This window comes from Leptinotarsa decemlineata, unplaced genomic scaffold (genome assembly GCF_025532065.1).
Source record: "Leptinotarsa decemlineata unplaced genomic scaffold, Ldec_3_MD MMD2_tig00078422_RagTag_RagTag, whole genome shotgun sequence".
Taxonomy (NCBI): domain Eukaryota; kingdom Metazoa; phylum Arthropoda; class Insecta; order Coleoptera; family Chrysomelidae; genus Leptinotarsa; species Leptinotarsa decemlineata.
The window spans coordinates 22,939,283-22,963,919 of NW_027412747.1; the positions used below are offsets into that span (position 1 = coordinate 22,939,283).

The 24,637-nt window shown below is 35.5% G+C and overlaps 1 protein-coding gene across 2 annotated transcripts; it reads left to right on the forward strand.

The window, feature by feature from the left end:
* Positions 1–804: 804 nt before the first annotated feature.
* On the forward strand, positions 805–23,332 carry LOC111506025 (TSC22 domain family member bunched). Of its 2 annotated transcripts, none has more exons than XM_074186288.1 (6): positions 805–956; positions 1,108–1,216; positions 1,763–2,346; positions 5,225–5,677; positions 10,071–10,469; positions 14,258–23,332. In XM_074186288.1, exons 2-6 carry the CDS (start codon positions 1,114–1,116, stop codon positions 14,561–14,563), a joined length of 1,845 nt encoding a protein of 614 aa, XP_074042389.1. In that variant the 5' UTR covers positions 805–956; positions 1,108–1,113; the 3' UTR covers positions 14,564–23,332. The 2 variants fall into 2 exon arrangements, with proteins under 2 accessions (XP_074042389.1, XP_074042388.1); XM_074186287.1 differs by having other exon boundaries at positions 809–956; positions 1,034–1,216.
* The last annotated feature ends 1,305 nt before the right edge of the window (positions 23,333–24,637 follow it).

Consider the following 24,637-nt stretch of genomic DNA (forward strand, 5'->3'; position numbering starts at 1 on the left):
AATTTTGTGGTGATGAAGGTTTTTGTGATACTGCAAGTTCTTCCGGGTTTTCCTGCAGCTGAAAAAAGTGAATGCGCCACAGGAATCAATCAAGACCCTTGGAGCGTCAATTAATTTTTGTTGTTTCATAATTTCATAATTTGTATTATTTTCTTTTTTTATATATTTCAATTACATAAATTTTGAACGAAATATTCATTAATTTTGAAAAAATACTACTTTCAAATAAATATTTACATTAATAAAAATGAATATTCCACTCTATCCTCTATATCTCAACACATTAAAGTACACCGAATGAGAATTAGTTTTACCAATAGGAAACGATATATCAGTTTTGGAATATTTTGATTTTACAAGTATATTACTTCAAAACTGCTTGGAATTACTAATGAAAACGTCGAAAAACGTACTCCTGGCGATGTCTGGTGGACAAATTTTCCATAGTTCCAAATTTTCAAAGATAGAGCGTTTCAACTGTAGAAATTCAAGTATTGTTTTCCATCATTGTTGGTTGCAGAAGTCCATTGGATTATCATTGATAATTGATAAAAACCCAAATACAAGTTGGGTTTTTTCTGAATGTTCACAAAATAAATATGAGGGTTTCGAAGAAGTAGGTCGAATTCAAGGTCAAATCATATTCGAATTGTGTGTCATCATATTTGAAAACATTTCAGAGCAAAAAAATCAAAGAGATTCCTCTCACTGTTTGAGATATCTGAAGACTATATCAATGAATGAAAAACATACAAACGTGTTCTGTGTCATGAAAATGAAAATTAAAAGAAATGTACCCATTGACATGAATTTGACAACTGACATGGAGAAGATTAGACAGAATACTGTTTCTGTTATTGAATAGGAGTTTTAGTTGTTGTTATTATAATATTATACTAAATAGATAATTTAGGAAAGTGCGTGCTTAATCCTGTGTGCAGGCCATTAATGGTTTAGTAAGTTGATTATCACGGAAATTACCACACTATCCCATTTTACGACATCTTACATATATTGTATTTTATATTTTTAGTTCTAATTATTATTCAGAATATCGTGCACTCACAGTATTTACTACTGTAAGTCGTACACTATCATATTCACCAGGTTATAATGAACGCAGATCCACGAAGGTCCGAAAAAATACTTAGATATGTTTCAAAAACAAATGGCAATGGTCAAGAAGAACTCGCCCCTGATTATGTCAACCCTGTAGGTGAGTAAAAATTCAAAGTGCTTTTTATGTTATCAAGAATACAGTAGATGCATCAAAGCAACTAGATGAAACACTTCTTGGTCTGAAAAAAAGGAATATACATAAACTTCATTGTGAAAATTCTGTAATTATTATCATGAATAGTATCATGTTCGTACTGTGAATACAGTTTTAGCTAGGCAACAGCTAAAGCTATTGTCTGCCTAAAACTTTTCAGTGGATTTCTTACAAAGTTTACATCCATTTAACAAGATTGTGGAGATGGTAAATTTGTGTTTGGGGATGACTAAAACTAAACTGTTCTGTGTGGTGAAACTATCAACTATTGAGAATGTTCTGCGCTTCTTGAGTAGGTAGTCAGGTTGATGAGAGATCAAAACTTTATGTGTATGGGTGAGTAAGTGCAAAGTTCCGAGTTTCTCTACATTCCATCATCCTGATTCTTATTTTGTCATCGATGTTGATTTTAATGCATCTGCAGGTATATTCTATTTTGATTTCATGTTCATATAGGTCGCTTGTCGAATTCGTTATAACCTCTTCCAGGTCAGTACCAAGTGCAAGGAAATGCCCAAGAACCCTCAGAGTTACCTGCAAACGTGGAAACGAATCTTCAACCAGCTCCTGGCCTCGAAGAGACCCAGCAAGGGTCCGACGACCCATCTGTGACTACCAACGCAACCAACGTAATCGCCACCAGCCCCCAGTACGGGGTAGCCATTATACCGAATGCTACCACAACAGGAGACCTTCCTTCCGAAATGGTAACGGTCCCCACTGAAACGTTGACTGACACTACGGCCAAAGCGACCGAAGACAAAGAACTCCACTCGACCCCCAGCAGAAATGACCGCTTCAAAGTAGTGAAGATCGCCAGCCTTGAACCTTTCAAACGTGGCCGGTGGAAATGTATGGATTACGTCGACGAGGCTCCCCCGGCGGGGGCCACCAGAGTTCCTCAATCAGTGGGCAGCATTCAATTAACTGCGGGCCAATACATGCAAACGCAGAGCCTGCCACAACAGCAGATCCAGCAGATGCTTCTCCAGGGCGGGTTCACCAACGGCACTCAGTTTTTTGCTAACGTCGCACCTCAGATGGTTCCTTCTGGCCAGTACTTTTATCCGCAGGTGAAATGAAGTGAAATCTCTGTTTGATATAGGAAAATCATTATAGGTGTCGGTCGGAAAACTCCTCTTACTGGAGTATTTAAACTAAGGGAAAAAGTACGAAAACATATTTTCATTTGTTGTTTTTTTTTTATAATCAAACGTAAAAGTTTTAACGCCTTGAACAAAACGTTTGAACCATTGGTATATTGTGACTAGAATGATTAAAAATTTTGAATTTGGAATCAAAGGAGAAAACACTTTTTCCAAACCAGAACAAAATTAATTAGTCTCCTGATGTGCTTTTGGTAACCAAGTAATTATCATCAGAGGGATGATGATCAAAACAAATCAAATTTATCAACATAAAAAAGCATTCAGGTTTCAGTTTTGAATGAGAGAGTATGAGTAAGTGTGAGTGAGTGAGCATGTGCGTATGTGTATATACTTATATAAGAGGTGTCCCGTCAGTCAAGGTCACCCTCAAGGGGCTTCTAGAGGAGGTAATTTCCACTCAAGAAAATAATATAACGTAGATTTCGATTCCTCCACGTCAGAACAGAAACACTGTTTCCAAATGTGCATTTTGCTAAGCAAGTTAGTATTATCAGAATTTGATAAAAACATTCGGTTATACAGTGGGATACAGTGTTTCGTTCTGGTGTGGGTGGAATAAGCAGGAGATGATAGAAACGTCTAGCTTTGCATGGGTGTGTGAGTGAGTGAGAGAATGTGTGAGTGCAAGTGAGTGGATGAGAAAGACAGTATGAGTGAGTGATTGGGAGTGTGAAAGTGAGATTTTGTGGGTGTGAGTGAAAAAGTATAAGTGATTGGGTGTATGAGAGTGGGTGGGTAAGATTAAGTGTGAGTGAGTAAGAATGAGTGATTGGGAGTATGAGAGTGAGTGTGAAGTGAGAATGAGTGATTAGGTGTATGAGAGTGAGTGTGTATGAATTAATGATAGAGTCATTAATAACTCAGTGTGAGTAAAAGAGTATGAGTGAGTAATTGGTTGTGTGAAAGTGAGTGTGTGTGTATGTGTGATGAGATTGGGTGTATGAGTGAAAGCGTAAGTGAGGAAGTGTGAGTGATTGGGTGTATGAGAGTAAGTGAAAGTGAGATTGTATGAGTGATTAAGTGAAAGTGACTGTATGAGTAAATGAGAGTGAGTGATTGGCTGTATTAGAGTGATTGGGTGAGTGTGAGTGATTGAAAATGATTATGTATGAGTAAGTGAGTGTTTGAGTGAGTAAGTGGGAGTATGAGTGAGTAAGAGAGGTAATTAGTATGAGTATAAGCACATACATACACGGTGGGCGTGTACGTATCTGCTTATACAGGGTATCCCGTTGGGAGAGGTAATTTCCAATCAAAAACTTGATATAAAGTTTATTTCAATTCCTCCACACCAGAGCAGTCAAAACAAAGAGTCTTATGTAGCATAACTGGTAATAATAATAATATTTATTTACTTCTCTCGTTGAACAGTGTAAAAATTTCTTTCACAAAATAGTACACAGTAACAAGTAAGACGTCCATAGGGTGTGAAACATAATAAATATGATACGATACAACTTCAAAAACATTTACATATGAAAGGGCAGAACATTTTAATAATAGCTGCCCGGCAAGTGTGAAGAATTATTATTGATTTGCAAAAATTAATTGATGTTATAGTAGTTTCTTTGGATAAGAGAGACTTTCAATCGTTTAGGTACAAAAATATTAGAATCATCCAATGCAGCTGAAATTTTGCATGTGGGCTGACACTTCTATTAAAAAAAATCTTTTTTTCAATAATTCTAGAATTTTAATTTTGGAATTGGAGTTTTGTAGGAAAAAATGAAAATTTGACCGATAAAGCATATATATATATATATATATATATATATATATATATATATATATAGTTTACAGTATAGTTTACTAGGCATTTCAGGTAGTTAGAAAGATGAGTATACACCAATATACAATATAGAATTTTTAGTTAAAGTGGAGTTAGGTATGGGAAGACTTAAATTTAGGGTCTGGCCTATAGTGTAATTGTGTAATTAAAAACAATTGAGGGAAGTTCTGCTGCTAAGCATAAAATTTTTGTGGGCTAATTTTTTCTGCTTCGCCAGGTATCTTAAATCTGCATTAAAACATTTGGGAAAAGTGGACGTTTTGAATCTTTTCACAGGTACAAACAAGGCTATTGCCATATTCAAAATGTGATGGAATTCAGTGGTTGCCTCATTTATATCGGCCAAATTTAGGCTATCATTCCAATTTATGGCATTCAAATAGTTATTGAGACCGTGATAATCTGCATTTCTAAAGTCATAATAGTTATTCTAAGTTATGAGTCGTTTCATAATTAAATATATTAAAAGTATAACTCACATGGTGCGTGTTATTTGAAAAAAGAAGGTCTATTGGTGTTACTATTTCTAAGTTGTCTATATTTCTGAAGATTAAATCTAAAAATATGTTTCTTGCTTTTGGAATGAAATTCCTTTGATAACAATTTAGAAAACCATAACATTGAGCTAGGATCAACACTTGCCCGTGTATATACATAAACAAATAAATATTTTTTTGAGTTTGCCCAACTGCAGGCTAGAAAGGTATTACCCCTATCTAGACTATAAACTGTAATGGCTAGTTGAAAATTTAAAATCAGTGTGAGACTCCCCTTAGATTATTCATTTAAATGAGACATCGTGCTTTTCATAATAACATAAAGCACATAAACAGATATACTTGCATCAAAGGGTTCAGGACTTTAAAGAAACAATTGTTTATGGTTTTGTAAAAATAATAAATAATTATATTGAAAAATATTACATTCATCATCATCGATACAGTCAGATGCCCTACTGAATGCTGATAAAATGTATATATGATTTGTTTCCAGGTCGCTAATATACAGAGCCAGACGCTACCTCAGGTGCAGAATAATATCCCCACTCAGTTCATAGGCAATCAGCCGTACTTCTCAACCGGCGTGGTACAAAACGCGGCAGCCTTCACGATACCGCAGGGCTTCCAAAACGTCCAGTACGTTCCCGCCAACTTGATACAAAACCAAAACAGCGCTTTTGTCCCCACCTCGTCTGTTCAGGTGTCCCAGAACTTCCAACAGGCGCAGTCTTATCCGACGCAGGCGCAGTCGAATTCCGCTCAGCCTATGGTCAACGGACACAACTACAATCCGCAGAACGAACAACTCGCTGCTTCTCTGCCCACGCAAAACGTGAAGAGCGTCATTCTGAACTCCAACAATCCGCAGCCTATCGCGAGCCAGACTCAGGTGAATCAGCAGAACATGCAGAATCAGAATCATGTACCCGGAACGGATTACCTGAAGGTATGATATCGAATCTAATTTTGTTTCGTGCCACTATAATTTATTTGTTTATAATTCAATAATAATCTTCATTTTTCCGAGAAACTATCACAGTTTGTGTTTTTTATTTTTTTATTTATCTAACTATACAAACATGTTTTTACAAAGGTGTACATTAATACTTATGATTAAGATCAGTATTGAAAATGAACCTATAAAATTCAACCCAAATTTAACCCAAGGACTATAACTGAGTACAATGTGATATACATATACATACATACATACACACGTCATATATATATATATATATATATATATATATATATATATATATATATATATATATATATATATACATACATATATACATACATATATACATACATACATACATACACTCCGTTTAGGTATATATATGTTTATGTACGTTTCTTTTTTTGATTAGTTTCAGTTACTATAAACTGTATTTTCCCAACATGTGTATATTGTATATGTATATATAAATGTATATACAGTGTGATACATTTTTAATGGAAACACCCCCATAACTTTGTTAATAATGAATATTTTTTCATGAAATTTTTTTCACACCTATTTAGAGGCCCTCTGAATCCAGTGGCGTAGTTATTTTTTCAATAAAAAAATCGCTAATAAAAAATTCCTATTTTCGACTGAGAAAAAATACTTTAGTATGTCCTGAAACTTTAATAAACATTTCAAATGTTATCCCAAGGTAGACCTTTCAGTACTTGACATTAAAAAAAAATTATTAAAATCGATTTACAACTTCAAATTTTAGGGGGGTGTTTCCATTAAAAATGGGTCACACTGTATATATACAGGGCTATTCAAATTCGTTTCTGTACATGGGGATCTCGTACACGATAAAAAATAGAGTGTCGGTAAAATCGTGGCAGAGTTGTGTATTTTAGAGACCTATTCAATGATGTAAAAAAATCAATAATAGCTCTTTTGGTTCTGGAGATATACAGGAAAAACCAAAAAATCTCAAATTATTTTTTTGCCTATATCTTCTTTATTCGCAGACATAGTGAAAATCTGTCCAAATTTTGCTATTGGCACTTGATATAGGCTTTCAGATTATGTCCATGAATTTTTTTATACAGGGTGTCATCTGACTTGGGCCACCCCATCTTTGAATTTTCAAATACGGACCTGTATTTTTTGTTGTATTTTTGTATCGTCGACGTTCACTCCATACTGAGAACTTGAATCAAATTTTATATTTGGAGATGTTTGGGTAATATTTGATTATAATTGTGTGAATTATTCCCTTTTGAATTACGGACCCGGAAATTGGTTGACTGAGTTGAATAAAAACACAATAGCAACTTTCACGTCTTCCTATGTACCGTAGAGTCTTTCGAAAGTTTTTTTTTCATTATTAAGTAGCTATTCATATTTTTTTTATTGCTCTGAGCATTTTCTACAATGAACTTCGAATAGGGAAACCTTTTATGATGATCTGAAACATATCTACATCAAAAATACATTATATGTGTTTTAATAAGCAGAAAAAGAAATAATAGAAATAATAACATCCAAAACGAATACTATAATTGTAATGAAAATTGAAATTAAGTAATTTATACACACAAAAAAATTAATGGCGCACTAAATGTTGGAATTGGAGTCCTTTCATTTTGAGACATTTTTGAACTCGGTTTTTCATATTATTTATTGCCCTTAATACACTTATTTGCTGCATTGTTGTGAAATCATTCAAAATCCTCAATCTCGAGTCTTCCACATTTTCTATCTCTCTGCCAGCGTAGGTAAATCATATTTTACAATGTCCCCCATAAAAAATATTCCAAAATAGTAAGATCTGATGATCTTGCAGGCCATTATATTGGCCCAGTATTTGTCTCGAAATGGAAGGACTTCAATTCGAACATTTATTACGCCATTAATTTTTTTGTGTACATAAATTACTTCATTTCAATTTTCATTACAATTATAGTGTTGGTTTTGGATGTTATTATTGCTATCATTTCTTTTTCTGCTCATCAAAACACATATAATATATTTTCGTTGTAGATATGTTTCAGATAATCATAAAAGGTTTTCTTATTCCAAGTTCATTCTAGAAAACGCTCAGAGCAATGGAAATATGAAAAAATATGAATAGGTACCTAAAAAATAAAAAAAAAAACTCTCTAAAAACTCTATGGTACATAGGGAGATGTAAAAGTTGCTATAATGTTTTTATTCAACTGAGTCAAAACAATTTCCAGGACCGTAATTTGAAAGGAAATAATAATTCAATCAATATAATCAAATATTACCGAAACATTTCCAAATATAAAATAAAATTCAATTTCTCATTATGAAGTGAACGTCTACGATCCAAAAACTACAACAAAAAATACAGGTCCGTATTTTAAATTTCAAAGAGGGGGTGGCCCAAGTCAGATGACACCCTGTATAAAAGATTCATGGGCATATTCTGATAGCCCACATCAAGTGCCAATAGCAAAATTTGGATAGATTTTCAATATGTCTACGAATAAAAGAGATATAGGCAAAAAAATAATTTGGGATTTTTTGTTTTTCCTGTATATCTCCAGAACCAAAAGAGCTATTATTGATTTTTTTACATCATTGAATAGGTCTCTAAAATACGCAACTTTGCCACAATTTAACTGATACTCTATCTCTTATCGTTTACGAGATCCCCATGTACAGAAACGAATTTGAATAACCCTGTATATATATATATATATATATATATATATATATATATATATATATATATATATATATATATATATGTTAACTCGAAGATTCTCACGGATAAAGTATGATGAGCTGTTTTCTCGGGTTTCGCTCCGTGTTCTGTGTATTTTCTGGTGATGTCTGTGCCAGACATCACCAGAAGATGGCAAATGAGACTTTGCCGAAACGTTGTGAAAATAATCCTTATGGGGAGAAAATACACAGAACACGGAGCGAAACCCGAGAAAACAGCTCATCATATATATATATATATATATATATATATATATATATATATATATATATATATATATATACATATATACATTTATATATACATATACAGATATATACACATGTTGAGAAAATACAGTTTATAGTAACTGAAACTAATCAAAAAAAGAAACTTACATAAACATATATATACCTAAACGGAGTGTACAGCATACGATGCTTAGACTGCAACAAATTCTATATCGGCCAAACCAAGAAAAAACGGATCCAAAGGTACGACGAGCACAAAAAAGCATACATAAAACCAATAACATATAAATCCAACCTCGCAACACACGCCATACAAAACGAACATAACTTTTCCCCACGAGAAAACATCAAACTCATAAAACAAGTCAATAAAGGAAACCGTATGGACGTCTGGGAAAACCTAAACATCTATAAATTCAAAAGTCATAATTCACTTATCGAGGAACAAATACAAATCAAAACACAGCAAATTTAAAGAGAGATCTGGAAGACACGTGAGAACAAAAACTGTACTAAGGCGTTTTAACCGTATGAAAGAACAAATAAGAAGATAAAACGTTCAGTTTGAGTAGAGCCATGAAGATGATAGCTCAGGTATAATGAGTAGAAGTTATTAAAGCTTCAAATCCTTTTTGTCAACAAAAGCCATTCTGTCCTATATTAGAAGGGTTACAGATGAAATAGGGAAAATTATGAAACGAAGACTTAAAAACCAAGACACCAATAAAATCGCATGTGGATATTGCAGCGGAGAATACGTCGGCCAAACAAATAGGCGAATATCAGTCAGATTGGAGCAACACAAACATGCACTTCTCAACAAAAAAACAACCTCTGTCCTATAAAAAGACCCCCTTGATATAGGTCGTAACATGGACGTCAAAAACTGCAAACAGATCACTTGTATACAGAACCAGAAAACCAAAATGAAAAGGGAGGCACTCGAAATAGAGAAGATTGACAGTCTAAAAAAAATAGAAATTGATGCATGAATAGATTTTTTTTTGAGAAAAATTAAATTTTACCTCATTTTCTGAACAAATCTTATATTTTACTATTGTAATGGATGTTTTTATTTAATACTTTACCTCCAACTTCTGCAAATACAGTGTAACAATCTTTGCCTTTGAAATATTTCACGAATTTATTCTAGAAATAGTCTTAATTTGCATTTGCATCGTTCTGTCTTTTCATTATTTCTTCCAATTTTTCTTCACTTTGTAAATTATCTATGAAAATGAATAAAAATGAAAAATATCTGTCAGTTTATGTTTGGTCATAGTATTTCAATTTGAAAAATCACCCATTACGAGGCTTCAAGCTCTTCATTTTCCACACAGTGGCTTGTTATTTTTATATTACCTATTTATCTATCTTTTTATCTATTGATTTTTATTGAAACTTCCAGAACGCGACTGTTCCTGTCGTCCAGACCCAGCAATACCACCAGGTCGTGTTCCAACAAAATGTCCAGGCACCGTCTCAGACAACGAACCAAACGGCTTCGAGTTTAGGCCCCGGCCAAGCTCAACTCGTCAACCAGTCGTCGCAGGTAGTCCAGCCCCAGAACTTCGATCAGAATTTGGCAAACAACGTTTACACCAATCCTCAGTTCGCGATGAGCGTCAACAGTCTGACAGTCCTCGACGGAGGCGAAAACCATGCGGAAATCAACGAGACGACCAGCGGAATGGACGCTGCTAGCGAGAGTACGGACGATCCGGCGAAGACGAATCCCGTCGTTAATGCTATCGACAACAAGATCGAACAAGCGATGGATCTGGTAAAGAGTCATCTGATGTATACGGTAAGTATTCACTCTGACTAACTTGGCACTAACTTTGCGACAGAAGGTACGTTGGGTAAACCGAGCAGACTATAGTAATGCGTTTCAAGGAACATATTTTACGTATTCAGTTCAGGAGACCAGAAAAGCCTAGTTTTGCTCAACATGGCCTAGATAATGTGAAATGCTTGAACTTGTTAGGGTCGGTACATGTGTTACGGAACGGCTAACGTATTTATCTTTATTTACTTAATTTTGCCTCACCCTGTACCCTGAAAACGACTTCAATATGATTGCGCCCTCTGTGGTGTGTTGGAGCGATGAAAAAGGACGAACATTGTTGCATCCTTCTCGGTGTGTGGTGGATTGTCTGCCATTCTTGACTGCCCAGTTCAATTATTCGCTATTTTGATGTGTTATCACACCGCATAATATCGTGCTTCTCGATACACTGATTAGCTTCGATTTCAAGAACTAGTACCAACCTCAGGACTCTGATGAGACAGCCGCAATCCACTCAAGGTAAGTCGTCTTTGAGGGATTTCTTTACCATTTTTGTTAAATAGCATAACGGTATACAGTCCCTACAACATGACTACAAGAGTTTGGACGACTTTGAAAGTTAAGTATAGTTTTACTCTTGTCGTAACAGTTCTCCGTTTTTTTTAAATTAATTCCTTCATTTAGCATAAGCTAATATACAATATGTTTAATCCTAACTATCATTAGGCTAATGTAAAAATATTCAAACAATGAATAACAAATATATACGTGTGGACAACAAAGGTAAGACGAAAGTATTGATACAGATACAAAGCAACAAACACAACACTTTAAACACCTTGGAATAGCAATGAAGTTATTGAACTCAAGAAATAATAATAAAATAAATTATGTGCATTTTCAACCTTCCCTTGAATTAACTTATCGAATTACAATCTCTGATACCATGATCTAAATCAGTGGTCGCCAACCTATCGATCGCGAGCTACCGGTAGCTCTCACAACGATTTTGATTTAAAAAATACAAACTGCAAAAATCAGAGAAGCTTCCGAAAATTCCACAAAAAAATCTAATTGTCATAATATTGAACATAAACAGCGGCAACGTTGCGGTGAGCGATCTGCCGCTGACGCCATCAAGCTAGAATCGGCTAGAACCGACCAGCCGGACCAGCGCGTTAGTGTTCGAGAACGATCTGGATTGCTTTGAACGGGATAAATACGCACGGCGCGGCGACATTGCGCTTAGTTTAAAACTGAACGCGTAACCAACGTCCAGCGGTTGGGTTAGTAGAGAACAACAAAAATAATATTATGGCAAGCAGTTGTAAGAAGGTGAAGACATACCACTTTCATTCGGAATGGGAAGAACACTACTTTTTACCAGAAGTTAAAGATAAAAATGTGTGTTTGTTAAGTAATACTTCGGTCTCCGTTGCTAAAAAAGGAAATATTGAGAGACATCATAAAACTGTACATTCTAATTTCGAAAAATCATTCCCACTACATTCTGCCGCGCCAGAAAGGAGAAACTGAAACAGTTGAAAAAGCAGTTAATTGGACAACAATCAATATTTTTAAGAACAGTCGACAGAAATAAGGCTGCAACTGAAGCATCGTACCGTGTGTCCCAGATAATTGCACAAAAAAAGAAACCTTATGAAGACGGGGAAATGATGAAACAGGCGTTTTTAGAAGCTGCTGATTCGTTATTTGCCAACTTTAGATATAAAGAAATAGTTTCAGCCATAAAATCTATGCAACTTTCTGCTAATACAGTGTATTCTCAAGTGAATCTTGATAATATTATTTTGATGTACTGCATAAAGTATTATTATATTGTTTTTAGCTAATCTTTCAAGACTAGCAAGTTGGTGCTGCTTTGGATAACTTTTTTTTGGATAGTGATGCTATCTCAATTACTATTTAAAATGTTACAAAAAAAAAACTTTCAATACATGTTCTTTGAATGTTAGTCCTTGGTCAATCAATACTCCCAAATAAAGCGTGTTTTTTATAGAGGTATAGAACTTTAAGTTGCAATAAAACAACGATGGATTATTCGATTGACATGAATTTTATTTATCCGAAAGATAATCTTGTGGCATTACATTTTAAATATGATTTCTGGCATATGACCGCCACGGCTGGCGCGGATGTAGTCCAATCTGGACGTCCAATTTTCGACGACTTTTTCCAACATTTGTGGCCGTATATCGGCAATAACACGGCGAATGTTGTCTTCCAAATGGTCAAGCGTTTGTGGCTTATCCGCATAGACCAATGACTTTACATAGCCCCACAGAAAGTAGTCTAGCGGTGTTAAATCACAAGATCTTGGAGGCCAATTCACAGGTCCAAAACGTGAAATTAGGCGGTCACCAAACGTGTCTTTCAACAAATCTATTGTGGCACGAGCTGTGTGGCATGTTGCACCGTCTTGTTGAAACCACATCTCCTGGACATCATGGTTATTCAATTCAGGAATGAAAAGTTGGTAATCATGGCTCTATACCGATCACCATTGACTGTACCGTTCTGGCCACCATCGTTTTTGAAAAAATACGGACCAATGATTCCACCAGCCCATAAAGCGCACCAAACAGTCGGTTTTTGTGGATGTAACGGTGTTTTGACATACACTTGAGGATTACCTTTACTCCAAATGCGACAGTTTTGTTTGTTGACGTAGCCATTCAACCAGAAGTGCGCTTCATCGCTAAACAAAATTTGCTTATGAAAATTGGGAACAACGGTAATCTCGTTTTGGGCCCATTCGACGAATCTACGCCTTACTTGATGATCGTTTGGCTTCAATTCTGGCACGAGTTGGATTTTGTAAGCACGCAAACCAAGATCCTTCCGCAAAATCTTCCATAAAGTGGATGGACACAGATCCAATTCCTGTGCTCGATGGCGGATGGAGTCCTCCGGTTCTTCCTCAATGCTACGCTGTACAGCAGCAAGAGCTTCTTCTGTACGCACCGTACGGCATCTCTGGGGATGCGAGTTATCAATAAGAGTAAACGTGGTGCGAAAACGTTCCATGGTTAATCGAATTAACTGCTCTGATGGACGATTTTGTCGACGATAAAATGGACGTAGTGCGCGATACGTTTTCCGCACAGAACCATTATTTTCGAAATAAAATTGCACTATTTGCAAGCGTTGTTCAGGCGTGAGTCTATTCATGATGAATTGCCAAACCAAACTAAGAATAAATCACTTGACAGCTGTTAAATCGGTCGCCATCTTGAAAAGTAATGCCAACTTAAAGTTCTATACCTCTATAAAAAACACCCATTACTTCACCACTTACACTTTAGATATCCTCATTAGTAATCTTTATACTAATTCCTCTATTTTTGATTTCGTCATAACCCGTTTTATTACCCAGTAAGAGACATTTTTTGTCTTTTCACTATTCATTTTGCGAGTGTTGAGATTACACCATCGACTAACTCTGCAGAACTCACTATTTAGCATATCTCAGCTCATTAAAGTTAAAAGAACAGTAGTATATCAAGGTGTAATCTGCAAACAAACTAATTTTGATTTCAAAAACTACACCTGACGATTTGATCTCCACAAACTTTTTTGTGGAGACAGGTTTAGTTTTTGAAATGACTAGGGATCTTCATCAAGTAACGGCCGAATCAATCAGGAAAAAAAAAAAAAAAAAACTAAGTTTGCACTCAGAAATCTCTAAAACAAGGTCATTTATATACAGAAGGAAGAGTAAGGGTCCGAGACTGTACTACTCTGTGGCAATGCCCACACAATTAAAATTTCATCTATTTTCACAGGTGCGCGAGGAAGTAGAAGTGCTCAAGGAGAAAATAGCGGAGCTCATGGAGAAGATCCAGCAACTGGAAACGGAAAACAATTTCCTGCGCTCGCAGATCCCCAAAACGCAGACCGCCCCCCCTCCGGCGGCTGCCCAAAGCAGCGCACCCGCGCCTGCGGCTAACCAAAACCCGAATATGGGCCCCAACGCGAGCGCAAGCGCTTCCGCAGTGCCCTCGCAGACGAGCACGCCCGTCGCGAACCCTAGTCACAACCCCATCAGCAATACTCAGGGGCACCCCGACGCCTCCAACGTGCAGCAGTGACCGCCTCAAGGTTTATAGCTTCTGACTGTTATTCTTCGTTTTGTTTGTCCACTGTTGTCCGTAGGTACGGACGCCTAGGTTAAGGATGCTCTCGTTGATGACTGCTGATGTTTGGGTGGCGTGTCGGCGTTGCTTACTATAGTGCAGGACGCATTCGGCATCGAAACGCAGTAGAGGATGGTTGGAGATACTGGCTCTATATGAATGAATGGGTTTATTGAAATAGAAAATATCCTATTGGGCTTATATTATTTGAAGCGTACCGGTCGAAGGAAACATAACCTTGAATACAGTCAAAGATATTCTTGCATGTACCGAAAGACAACGAAATTACTGTGTACGATGCCATTCAGTTGTTTCTGAGGTTAGGAACTGTGCTGATCTGTAGTAGGTTTTGTCTGGTTGAACAAAGTTGATCTTCGGTCTCCCTTTACTCCGTTCCAATGTTGTATATGCTCTACATTATAGTATACCTTGCCAATGCTAGAGTGTTTCATTTTTAGGCGATTTTATTTTTTCTACCAGAACATTTGATGCTAAAGAGGAGAAAATATTACAATTTGGAAAAAAATCTTGGCGAATTTGAAGTCTTATTCATCTAAAAAATCGATATTCCATTAAACTGAGAGGATTCCGTTTTATGGTACTGAAAAATTGTTTAGAAGAAACTAAATTCATGGTACCGTTAATGTTTGTTGGCAACCGAATATAGTTTTATGTGTTGCTACAACTTAAACGTAGATAAATACTGATCTGCCTTCGTCGTAAGACCTACTCCGGTTTTAAGATTCTATTCATTGAACTCCACGTTCAGCAATATCTAACGACATGTACTCTTTCAAAAATATCTAAACAGGTGTTTTAACTCTCATTTTGATTCCAAAAAATTCAGTTGGAAGATCAAACCGATCAGAACTGAAAAACACATAAATATTGGCGTAAATTCAAATTTGCATGGTAATAAATGAAAAATATTAATATTTGATTGTTGTAATTAATTATAGAGCCTTATAGAGATTGATGAACTCAAAACGACACTCTGTAACATGAGATTGTGCTGAACTGTAGTAAGTTTTGTCTGGTGTTTATTGAAATTTCGATTTCTGTAACTTGGAAACGATGGATCGTACAGCTTTAGCCCAGTGGAAATTTTTGGTAACAAACTCGATGCTCTACAACAGCTTCAGTCTCATTTTTTTCTGAAAAAAAAATGTAGTTTAAATCTCCTGTGTTATTTAAGGGAAGAATCGCCGTTTTATATGAGCAAGACTTTAATTTATTTTGAATCTTCTCCAACGGGAATATTTCTTTCTATATAGTTGCATAATCACCTACAAATGGAACGCATTAGTGTTGATATTGTTCGCTATAGTGGGGCGCATATACGGCGCTGAAACTTAGCAAAGAATGACCGAAGACCAACCCTGTTCAACCAGGCAAAACTTACTATAGTTTAGCACAGTCGTGTGGAAAACCAACCTGAATCATCCTAACCTGGCTAAATTATTGGAAAATTTAGCCAGGTTTAGAAGCACTTTGTATTGCAATATGTTGTAATATGGTAAGTAATGGCTCGTGAGACCTTTTCTGTACTACAGGGCTGCAGCACTTTGTGGTTATATGCAGCTAGTATCCCCAGCGGTTTTTTTACTGTGTTGCAACTCTGTATACGTGCTGCTCTATAGTAAGAAATGCCAATACACGTTCAAGCGAGAGTCGAGGGGAGGTCAATGCAAATGTATTTCCTTCGTCGGATTTTATCAGCCTTGAGCAAATTCGGGCTTATTCTGAACGTCTCAGATATTATCTAGTTTGAACTTCACCCTATTATGTTGTTGCCTCTGTGCTCTTTAACATGCCAACATATTTTCAAACCAGAGACTAGGATGTACTTTTGCGGCCGAGTTTGGCCCGTCCATGGCTTCAGTATTCAGAGACTCACAAAAGAATGCGGTTAATTATTTCTCAATCGTGAATATATTTGAAATCTTGGAAAGGAATATTTGTAATTTAGAATCCATAAGCGAGTTTTGTGCAGAAAAATCAATTCATCAAGTTATATAGCTTCGACAATAGAAAAAGGCATAGTTTGTTGTTCCTAAATGTTGTTGCTTGTAATTATTGGGAAACGAACAAAGCCTTTGGTGGTAAATTGTGAGCTACAATAAAAAAAAAATGGTCTCGCCATGTTTTTTACGATTTTGACAGACACTGTTCATCTTTTTTAAAAGCTCTCCATTTAATTCTTTAAAGCTGTGCCATAAATTATTGAGAGCAAATGAATTCAAAATGACCTAGTAATTTATAAAAATAACACGTTGCGTTCCATAGTTTTAAAACTGCAGTAATGACTCTTATTAATTTTTTTTTTTATTAAATTAATACGGAATACTGATTTTTTAACTGTAAATTGAATAAAATTTCAAGAAATGTTACGTGTTCAAAAACATTCAACTTGTCATCAGTGCATTTTTCACTTTAAATTTCTCCTACAAATTTAAAATCAAAAAAATATATGAATTCTAAATAAAAATATACTTCCTTTGGAAATCAGTTTGAAAGGAACCTTTGTTTCCTTTCTCAAATCCTTGAAAAAACTTTGGAACATGTACTTTCTGCAATAATTTGAAAACGGGATAGAAATAGTTCCATAGCGAGTTTATTTTCAATTGAAAACCATCATTTTTGTCTAAATTGAAAGGGGTTTATGTTTTCTTTTTGAAATACATTGGCAAAATGTATTTTATTTCTATGCAAGCTGCTTTTTTTTTTAATATAAAAAATAATTCCGAAAAAACTACATTGGTTTATAATATATTTCTTTGATTTTGGAAGAATACAAACCTATAATTGTCAAGAATAACCAGTGTTAATAATCCCAAATGAAGACCACAGGGAAATATCGGGCTTTGTCACAAAAACGAAATTCGTGAGAAATCAAATTTTAAACTTTTAAAACCTTCTGGCCATTCTCTATTAATGATATACCGTTTTTTCTCAGATTTTCTTAATCGTTGGTATCTATACGAAGGCCCTAGATGCCATCTACGAGTCGCAATAACCATTTTTATGTTCAAAGGTAGGATGAAGCAGGGGAAAAACAGGCCATGTCCTATGGCAGATGGGACCTAGCCCGTTTTTTCATCGTTTCTAGAAAGCTAATATCAATAAAAAATAATAATGTCAGAAACTCTCTTTATTTAATTTTTCTTCAGAGAAGTATAGAATTTATCCGCAGCCAGATTCATGCAAAACCTTTTGAGCTTTTGAAGATCTTTATACTTGGCTGCTTTTATAGGAATCCTGCAAAAATTCGCCTTCTTTTAGTCCATCCTTCACACCAGTCAATGGCAAGACAGAACCATTGAACTGGCCGGAGTATGTTTGCTTTAAAAACACGAGGCGAGGATGTTTCTTTTCAGTCTGGAAGATCCTGACAGCTCTGGTACTGAAGGGGCATTTTTTGTATCTAGGCTCTAGAAAGTTGGTCCAAGTCCGGAATTTTTCTTGTCGAAAGTTGACAACTTTGAACGGTTTGGGATTCGTCCTGGCATTTCTAAATACATCACGCCAATCCTTTGGTAGCTCACAAGGAGATTTTTGGTTAATCAGACCCATGTTCTTATCAGGTTCCATATAAGAGTGCCCTCTTATGGGAAACGTAACCTCAATGTAGTCAAGCCGTTTCTCCATGTGCACAATGTAATGCATTAATCGGAACAGTGTGTAATTCTTGTTTTGTCCACTGCAGCTGTCACAGAAAATAAGCAATTTTCTTACCGACGGCTTGAGGAAGTTGTGTATAAAGTCGTGAAGCATGGATGCTACGTTATCAGCCCCTTTTTTTCCCTCCCTTCAGGATACGTGTAGAAAACACTTTCGTTGATTGTGAATCAACTTTCAGCGTGTTAAGCTCATTTTCCACTTTTAGACCTTTCGTTAAATCTGCTTCTAATGCGCTAATTTTTGCCTTAGTTTCGTCACAGAAACTGCACGTATCTGTGCGTGGGTAGCCGAATGAGATATTAAAGTTTTTCACAAAGATTGACCTGTACGATTCATATGATACAGCCAAACCTGGATTTTTCTCCATGTACATGAGATGCATCTCCTTCACGTTTAGCTCCTCAGGAAGATAGATCTTAGCAAGTTTTCTGAAGGCTGTAGTGAGCATTTCGTCTTTTGAAGGAAGCGATGTGATTCTTTACAGCAGCCACCTTTGCTTCACTCAACTTGTGTGGTCTGTTTTTGTGTTTTCCACGACCATCGGTAGGAGCCTGTCCCTCAAGTTTCAGTGACATGACGATGTGCTCTATGCGCCTGTTTGTTATTCCGTGCAATGAAATAAATGCCTTGCGACAGACTGGGACGTCTTCATATTTTCCGTCACGCATGACGCGAGCCCTAAAAATGAACACCAATTTTTTATTTCAACGGAATTCTGCTGGATTATAGCCTTTATTACAGCCTCGGATTGACGGGGTCGCCTTCTAGCTACAGGCAGAACTGTGATGAGCCCTGTTAGGTACAAACTATGTTCATCATACGTTCCCAGGGCATTAAAATACTTAAATGTTGCTTTCCTGTCTTCGTCTGTAATATTGGTAAAACAATTCAGCCTCTTGCACTTGCAATCATCTCCAGTAATATGAGATTGCAGCCTTAGACGCTTGGCTACGTCTGTGAGTCTACCAAACGACTGTCTCTTCTTTGTTGCTTTTCTAACACTTTTATCAATGTCACACTCCATTCTCAATCAGTTAATTAAGTTGAAATAATAATAATAACAGCTTACAAATGCGTTCAAATTTCACGAACAACGCAGAACGACTCTTGTAAACAACAATGGCGGAGTCAACGCGCAAGCGCACACATATCACATGGTCGGACTCAGCCCATTCTTCCCCTGTGCCGTTGGACTACGCCACCTTTTTTCCCACGCTACTATCTCGGAACCTAGCTCGTTTTTAGCCAGTTCTTCACAGCTAAACGATAGAGTCGCAGTTTAGCTACAAAACGGCATGGATAACTCAAAAATGATTTGTTTGTGACTAAGCCCGATATTCCCCTGTGGTCTTCAAATAATAAATAACATTCGGATGAAAGTTGGAAAAAAATTGACTAGAATGTTTTTTATTTCATGTTGGATTTTTTGTGATCGGTAAACACTTCCTGTATAAAAATTGATATTTTCTTTTCATGAACAGTTTGAACATACAGAAAATTCTTGGTTTATATAAATTTATAGTCGGTTTCAGATGATATAATTTACATAATTTATTGATACATTTTATGGCCAGACATCAAACTATTCTTCTATACTGGCATCCCTATCTTAGAAAATCATGGTTAATTGTTAACCTGCCACGCAGGACAGGATCTAGGATTACTATTGGGGGGACAGGGTTTCACCTGCCCCCCTCCCAAGGGTGCCCAATCTACCAAAACGCCTAGTGCTACGTAATTGTAAGAAAAAAAAATTACGCTGTTATTTTAATTGAATACTATTTTCTTGATCGTAACACATATGACAATAGTTTCAAAAAGTTCCATGAATGAATGATTATTCATTTATTTATATGGCACAAAGAAGCAATCCACATTCTCCTGGTAATTGAGTTATTGAACTTGACACTAACGTTTATATTTTTGGTAATGAAGCAGTTACTAATTTTGATATTTCTGGCGCCCGGGACCGTGCCCCTCCTTAGTCCGGCCCTGCTGCCACGTTCCACAACTTCTGAAATTTCTCTCCTCAGAACCAATTTTCAACTATCAGAAAAGACTTGTAAGACTTCAGTTGAACTATGAAAAATTATTGTAGTGCTTTTGATAAAGCAGCAGCGAAATTTTAATAATTATCGGATTCCCAAGTTGTCCCACACTTACACAGTCACCTGCTGATAAAACGACGAAGACTGCATTTGTGGACCTCTTCGTGTCTGTTTCTGAAGAGAGATTGACGATCAGAATTCCATTTTCGCGCGTTTCTGTACTCATTTTACTCACGATCGATAGAATTCTACCCATTTGATATTCTGCCAGGGCTGTAATGTACAATTTCTACCTTCCGTTATGTAGTAGCGGATGTGAGAAGAAAACTAAAACATTGGTTTTGAAAAAAAAATACGTAGACTTTCGCAATTCTTTGAATCACTAACAGGAATCACTGTGCCCAAAAAAATCCACATTGGCAAGCAATATATTTTCCACTCGCCTGTTTTTGGAATGGTGAACCCAAATTTTTTTGGTGCTATTGAAATCTGTGATTTTATTTCCTTATTTATTAGTGTGTTCTGTCGCCTCAATTCACGATTTCTCTTTAGTCTTACGTTGCCACTATTTTTGTAACATCCCAAGCAGAAACATATCTGTCTAGTTGAAATAAAATTTGTGTTTAGTAGATCTAGAATTATGTTATCCTATCACGTATAAATTGATTAGTTATAGTTATATTTACTGTACGATTATTTCGCTTCATTTGGGGTTCATTATCGACGCATCATATACTGTAGTCGTAGCTAAGATATTTGTTTTTTTTTATATGTAATGATGTATTCAAAGCCTGCTCCTACGAGTGAATTGTTGGGAGTATTCAGAAAACGAAATTTTCTGAATTCATACAAACCACTTTTCACTCCATACACCAGAAATGGTCACAGTCAGGCAGTGACATTTGAGGACAGCTCAAAGAGTTTGTAACAGTTTTTGAAAAGGTATTTTCAAATGCTAGAAATTTTCAACAGTAACGCGTATATTAAACTTTGCTAGCAAGGAATGGAACAATGGAAGCTCTATTGACATTTTTTTCAACTGCAGTTTATATAGTCATTGCAAAAAATCAGAGCCAGAAAAAATATCCTCTTTCAAACGAAAATGAAACTCGCGACATATCATGAGTAATATAATTGTCAGACGTTTCACTCTGTTCAAAATCATGACTTGACTACCCAAATTTGTTCTTCAATAATTTGGCAAAAATGTTTTAAGTTACTAAAATTCGTATGGTGTATTTTTTGAACATATTCGGAAATATTGGCAAGAGGGCTGAAAAAATTATTTCAAGTTAATGGCACACGCGAAAAAAATGCCCATGAGTGCTGGTGATAACTGTTATCCATCAATAAAAACAATTTCACATAGTTTGGAATCGCTGCGATGAATTGTTTCTCTACTTTTGTGTCTTGAATTTCGTTTAATCCAATTTTTTTATAATGTTAGAAATTTTACTGTATAAATCATATAAATCAACTCCACCATAAAAACAAATACTTTTCTAGCTTTATACAGGCTGCTGATCCTTTCTCTCTGATTCAGCGTATTCGTCTAGTTTATGATTACATACTGTAACCGTTGTAAAGGTTTCAAATGAGAGAAATCAGCTGTTGCCTAAAAATTTCATTCCTTTCTTGAATTCTATCAAATTATTATTGAAATTGAGGAAAAAAGATTTGTTGTGGATATAATTGCAGAGCAAGACTCATCGAAATTCAAATGTTACTCATGAGATCCCAGCCAGAAAGATATTAGTTCTGAGTCTTCTTAAATTGACTTTTCAATGATATTGGTATTTTAAAAAAGTTATTGGGGGTTATATTATCAGCAAAAATACTGATGGAACTGCATGAATTCAGTTCTGTAATAAAATTGATATAGATCAGAAATGGAGTGGACCTAAAACAGATCCTTGTGGAACTACATAGTTGATGGTTTTCAGTGAACTCGTTTTTTGCTGTATATGAATATACTGCTTTCTGATGCTAAGATAATGTTGTAAAAACAAGTATTATTTTCATATAATTGCATCTCATAGCATTTGTTACTCATGCTAATAATTATTAATTTTCAATTTCCTTTGGTTTTTTAATTTTTTTTTCCAGTAAGTTGTTTACTGGTTCCATTTTCACAAGGATATAATACCCTGTGGGGTGTGGAATTTGTCAATTTGAATAAATATTAATATTGATAAAGGTAAACATAAAACGGCCTATATAAATAAGATTAGAACTTCAAAAATTCAATGACAGTGACGAAACATCCAGCAATTCATATATTTCTCGATAGTCCTATAATATTTTTGTAAATTTTTCAAGAACAAGTTCAATATCATAATTTGAAGCAAACTGAAACGTAACTTTCATTTATATTTTAAGTTGTCTGTATTTCTAATTTATGTTTATTCTTCATTTTACTAATACTATTAGTATTACTATTTAAAATTTCTATCAGTCTGATATATCTGCTGAAAATCAGTTGAGCTCTTTTGATTTCCTAAAATTTCAAAATCTCCAAAACGAGATAAAAATCTAATAGACAAAAAAACCAGTAACAATGCTAAAAAACTGTTCAAATTTTTGTCTAAATAAAATGAAATTGTGAAAAATAAAACGTGTGAAAAAAACAATTTCAATTTCATAAGTAACTGCCTCAATTTTAAAATTTTCATCGTTTATTACTCAATATTTTTACACTCAATTGACCGAACGTTCTCATTCCTGACTGTAAACATTTCCTTGGGATATTCCCGTTAGCGAAGTAAGCGTCCTTTCTGCATTTATTTTCAAAGTAATATGGATTTGTCTAGAGGCAAAGCAACAAGAAAGTTGTATAATCATGTTCGAACTTGGTGAAATTTTAGTGATTGTGAAATGCTGAAAAATATATAGACAATTATGGCTGTGTTAGTATTGTAATTGAATTCAAGTTATTTCTTTGATAAGAAATATTGAGTTTGAAATATATACATATATAATAAAGTCGAGAATATTTTAGAGTTGTTTTTGTCCCATAATTGAGGAGCATTCGTGCAAAACCCTTTGAATCTACTTTTTGTGAAAAACTAGTTAAGACATCGATTTGTACTAATTGAAACAATTTGTTCAGGCCAGTCTCAACTCCCTACACTGTAGGTTAATGGACTGGCACGTATCAGAAAACAATTACTCCCCTAGCTAATACCATGAAGGGCGTTTGATTTTATCCAACTGGCCTTAACGAATTGTTTCTTTAGTCAAAGGAGATCTATCATGTGGAGTTTTCATGGATTTATCTAAAGCTTTCGATTGCATAGATCATGACATTTTATTATGGAAACTCTATGAATTTGGAATTCGTGGAAAATCTTACGACTGGTTCAATTCATATTTGAAAAACAGAAAAAAAATAGTAGTAGTAGAACTACTGTTGTGTGTAGTCGTTACTGTTGTGTCTTTTTGAACATAACGACGTGAAATATTATGGGTACACAGGCACAGAAAAATTCTATAAGCTGCTAAAAAACAAAGCTGATGACAAAGGTATCGCTTCAAATGAAATCAGTTCAGACCGTGTCAATCCGGAAAAAGGAAAGTGTCATCAAAACACCTTTTGAAGCACCAATTTGGTTCTTCTTGGGAAGGGATGGACATGCTAGAAATTATGTGGTACAAGAATTTATTACGTGGACCTGTTGTCGACAATGAATAGCAACAACTTTGTGATTGCCATAAAACGGTCTATTGATTGAAAATATTTTCACAGCCCTTCTGAATTTCTATTTGCTTCGGTAGATGGTTGAACATTTTCATACCATTGTAAACAATTGAATTTTAGCATTGGGTGGTTCTGGGGATTAATAAAGGATTATATTGGCCATTTGCCCAAGTATTATGTGCACTGTCAGATTTTAATAAATGTAGTTTATGCTTATGAGTTAAACTAGTTGAGATATGCGTGAGATATGAATAAGGGATTACATGAAGTTTGATAGTTAACATGGCATATGTATCTCAGTGCTCTCTTTGTTAAAAATCATCGAAAACAAGGCTTGTGAGCAGGCTCCCCAAAATGCTATTCCATATCTGATGTGAGATTTCAGGAGAGCAAAGTAGGCTTTTCTAGCAATAAGATGACTGATGTCATTTCAAATAACTTTGATAGCATAACACCCAGATGACAATTTCTTTGCCATAATATGCTCATCGAACTTCAAATTATGGTTTCTTATTAGTCAGTGGGCTATGCTTCGATGGGTCGATGATGGTCACTATCTTGCACTGACGAGTGGCTAATGAGCCCGAAACCGGTCTACAAGTG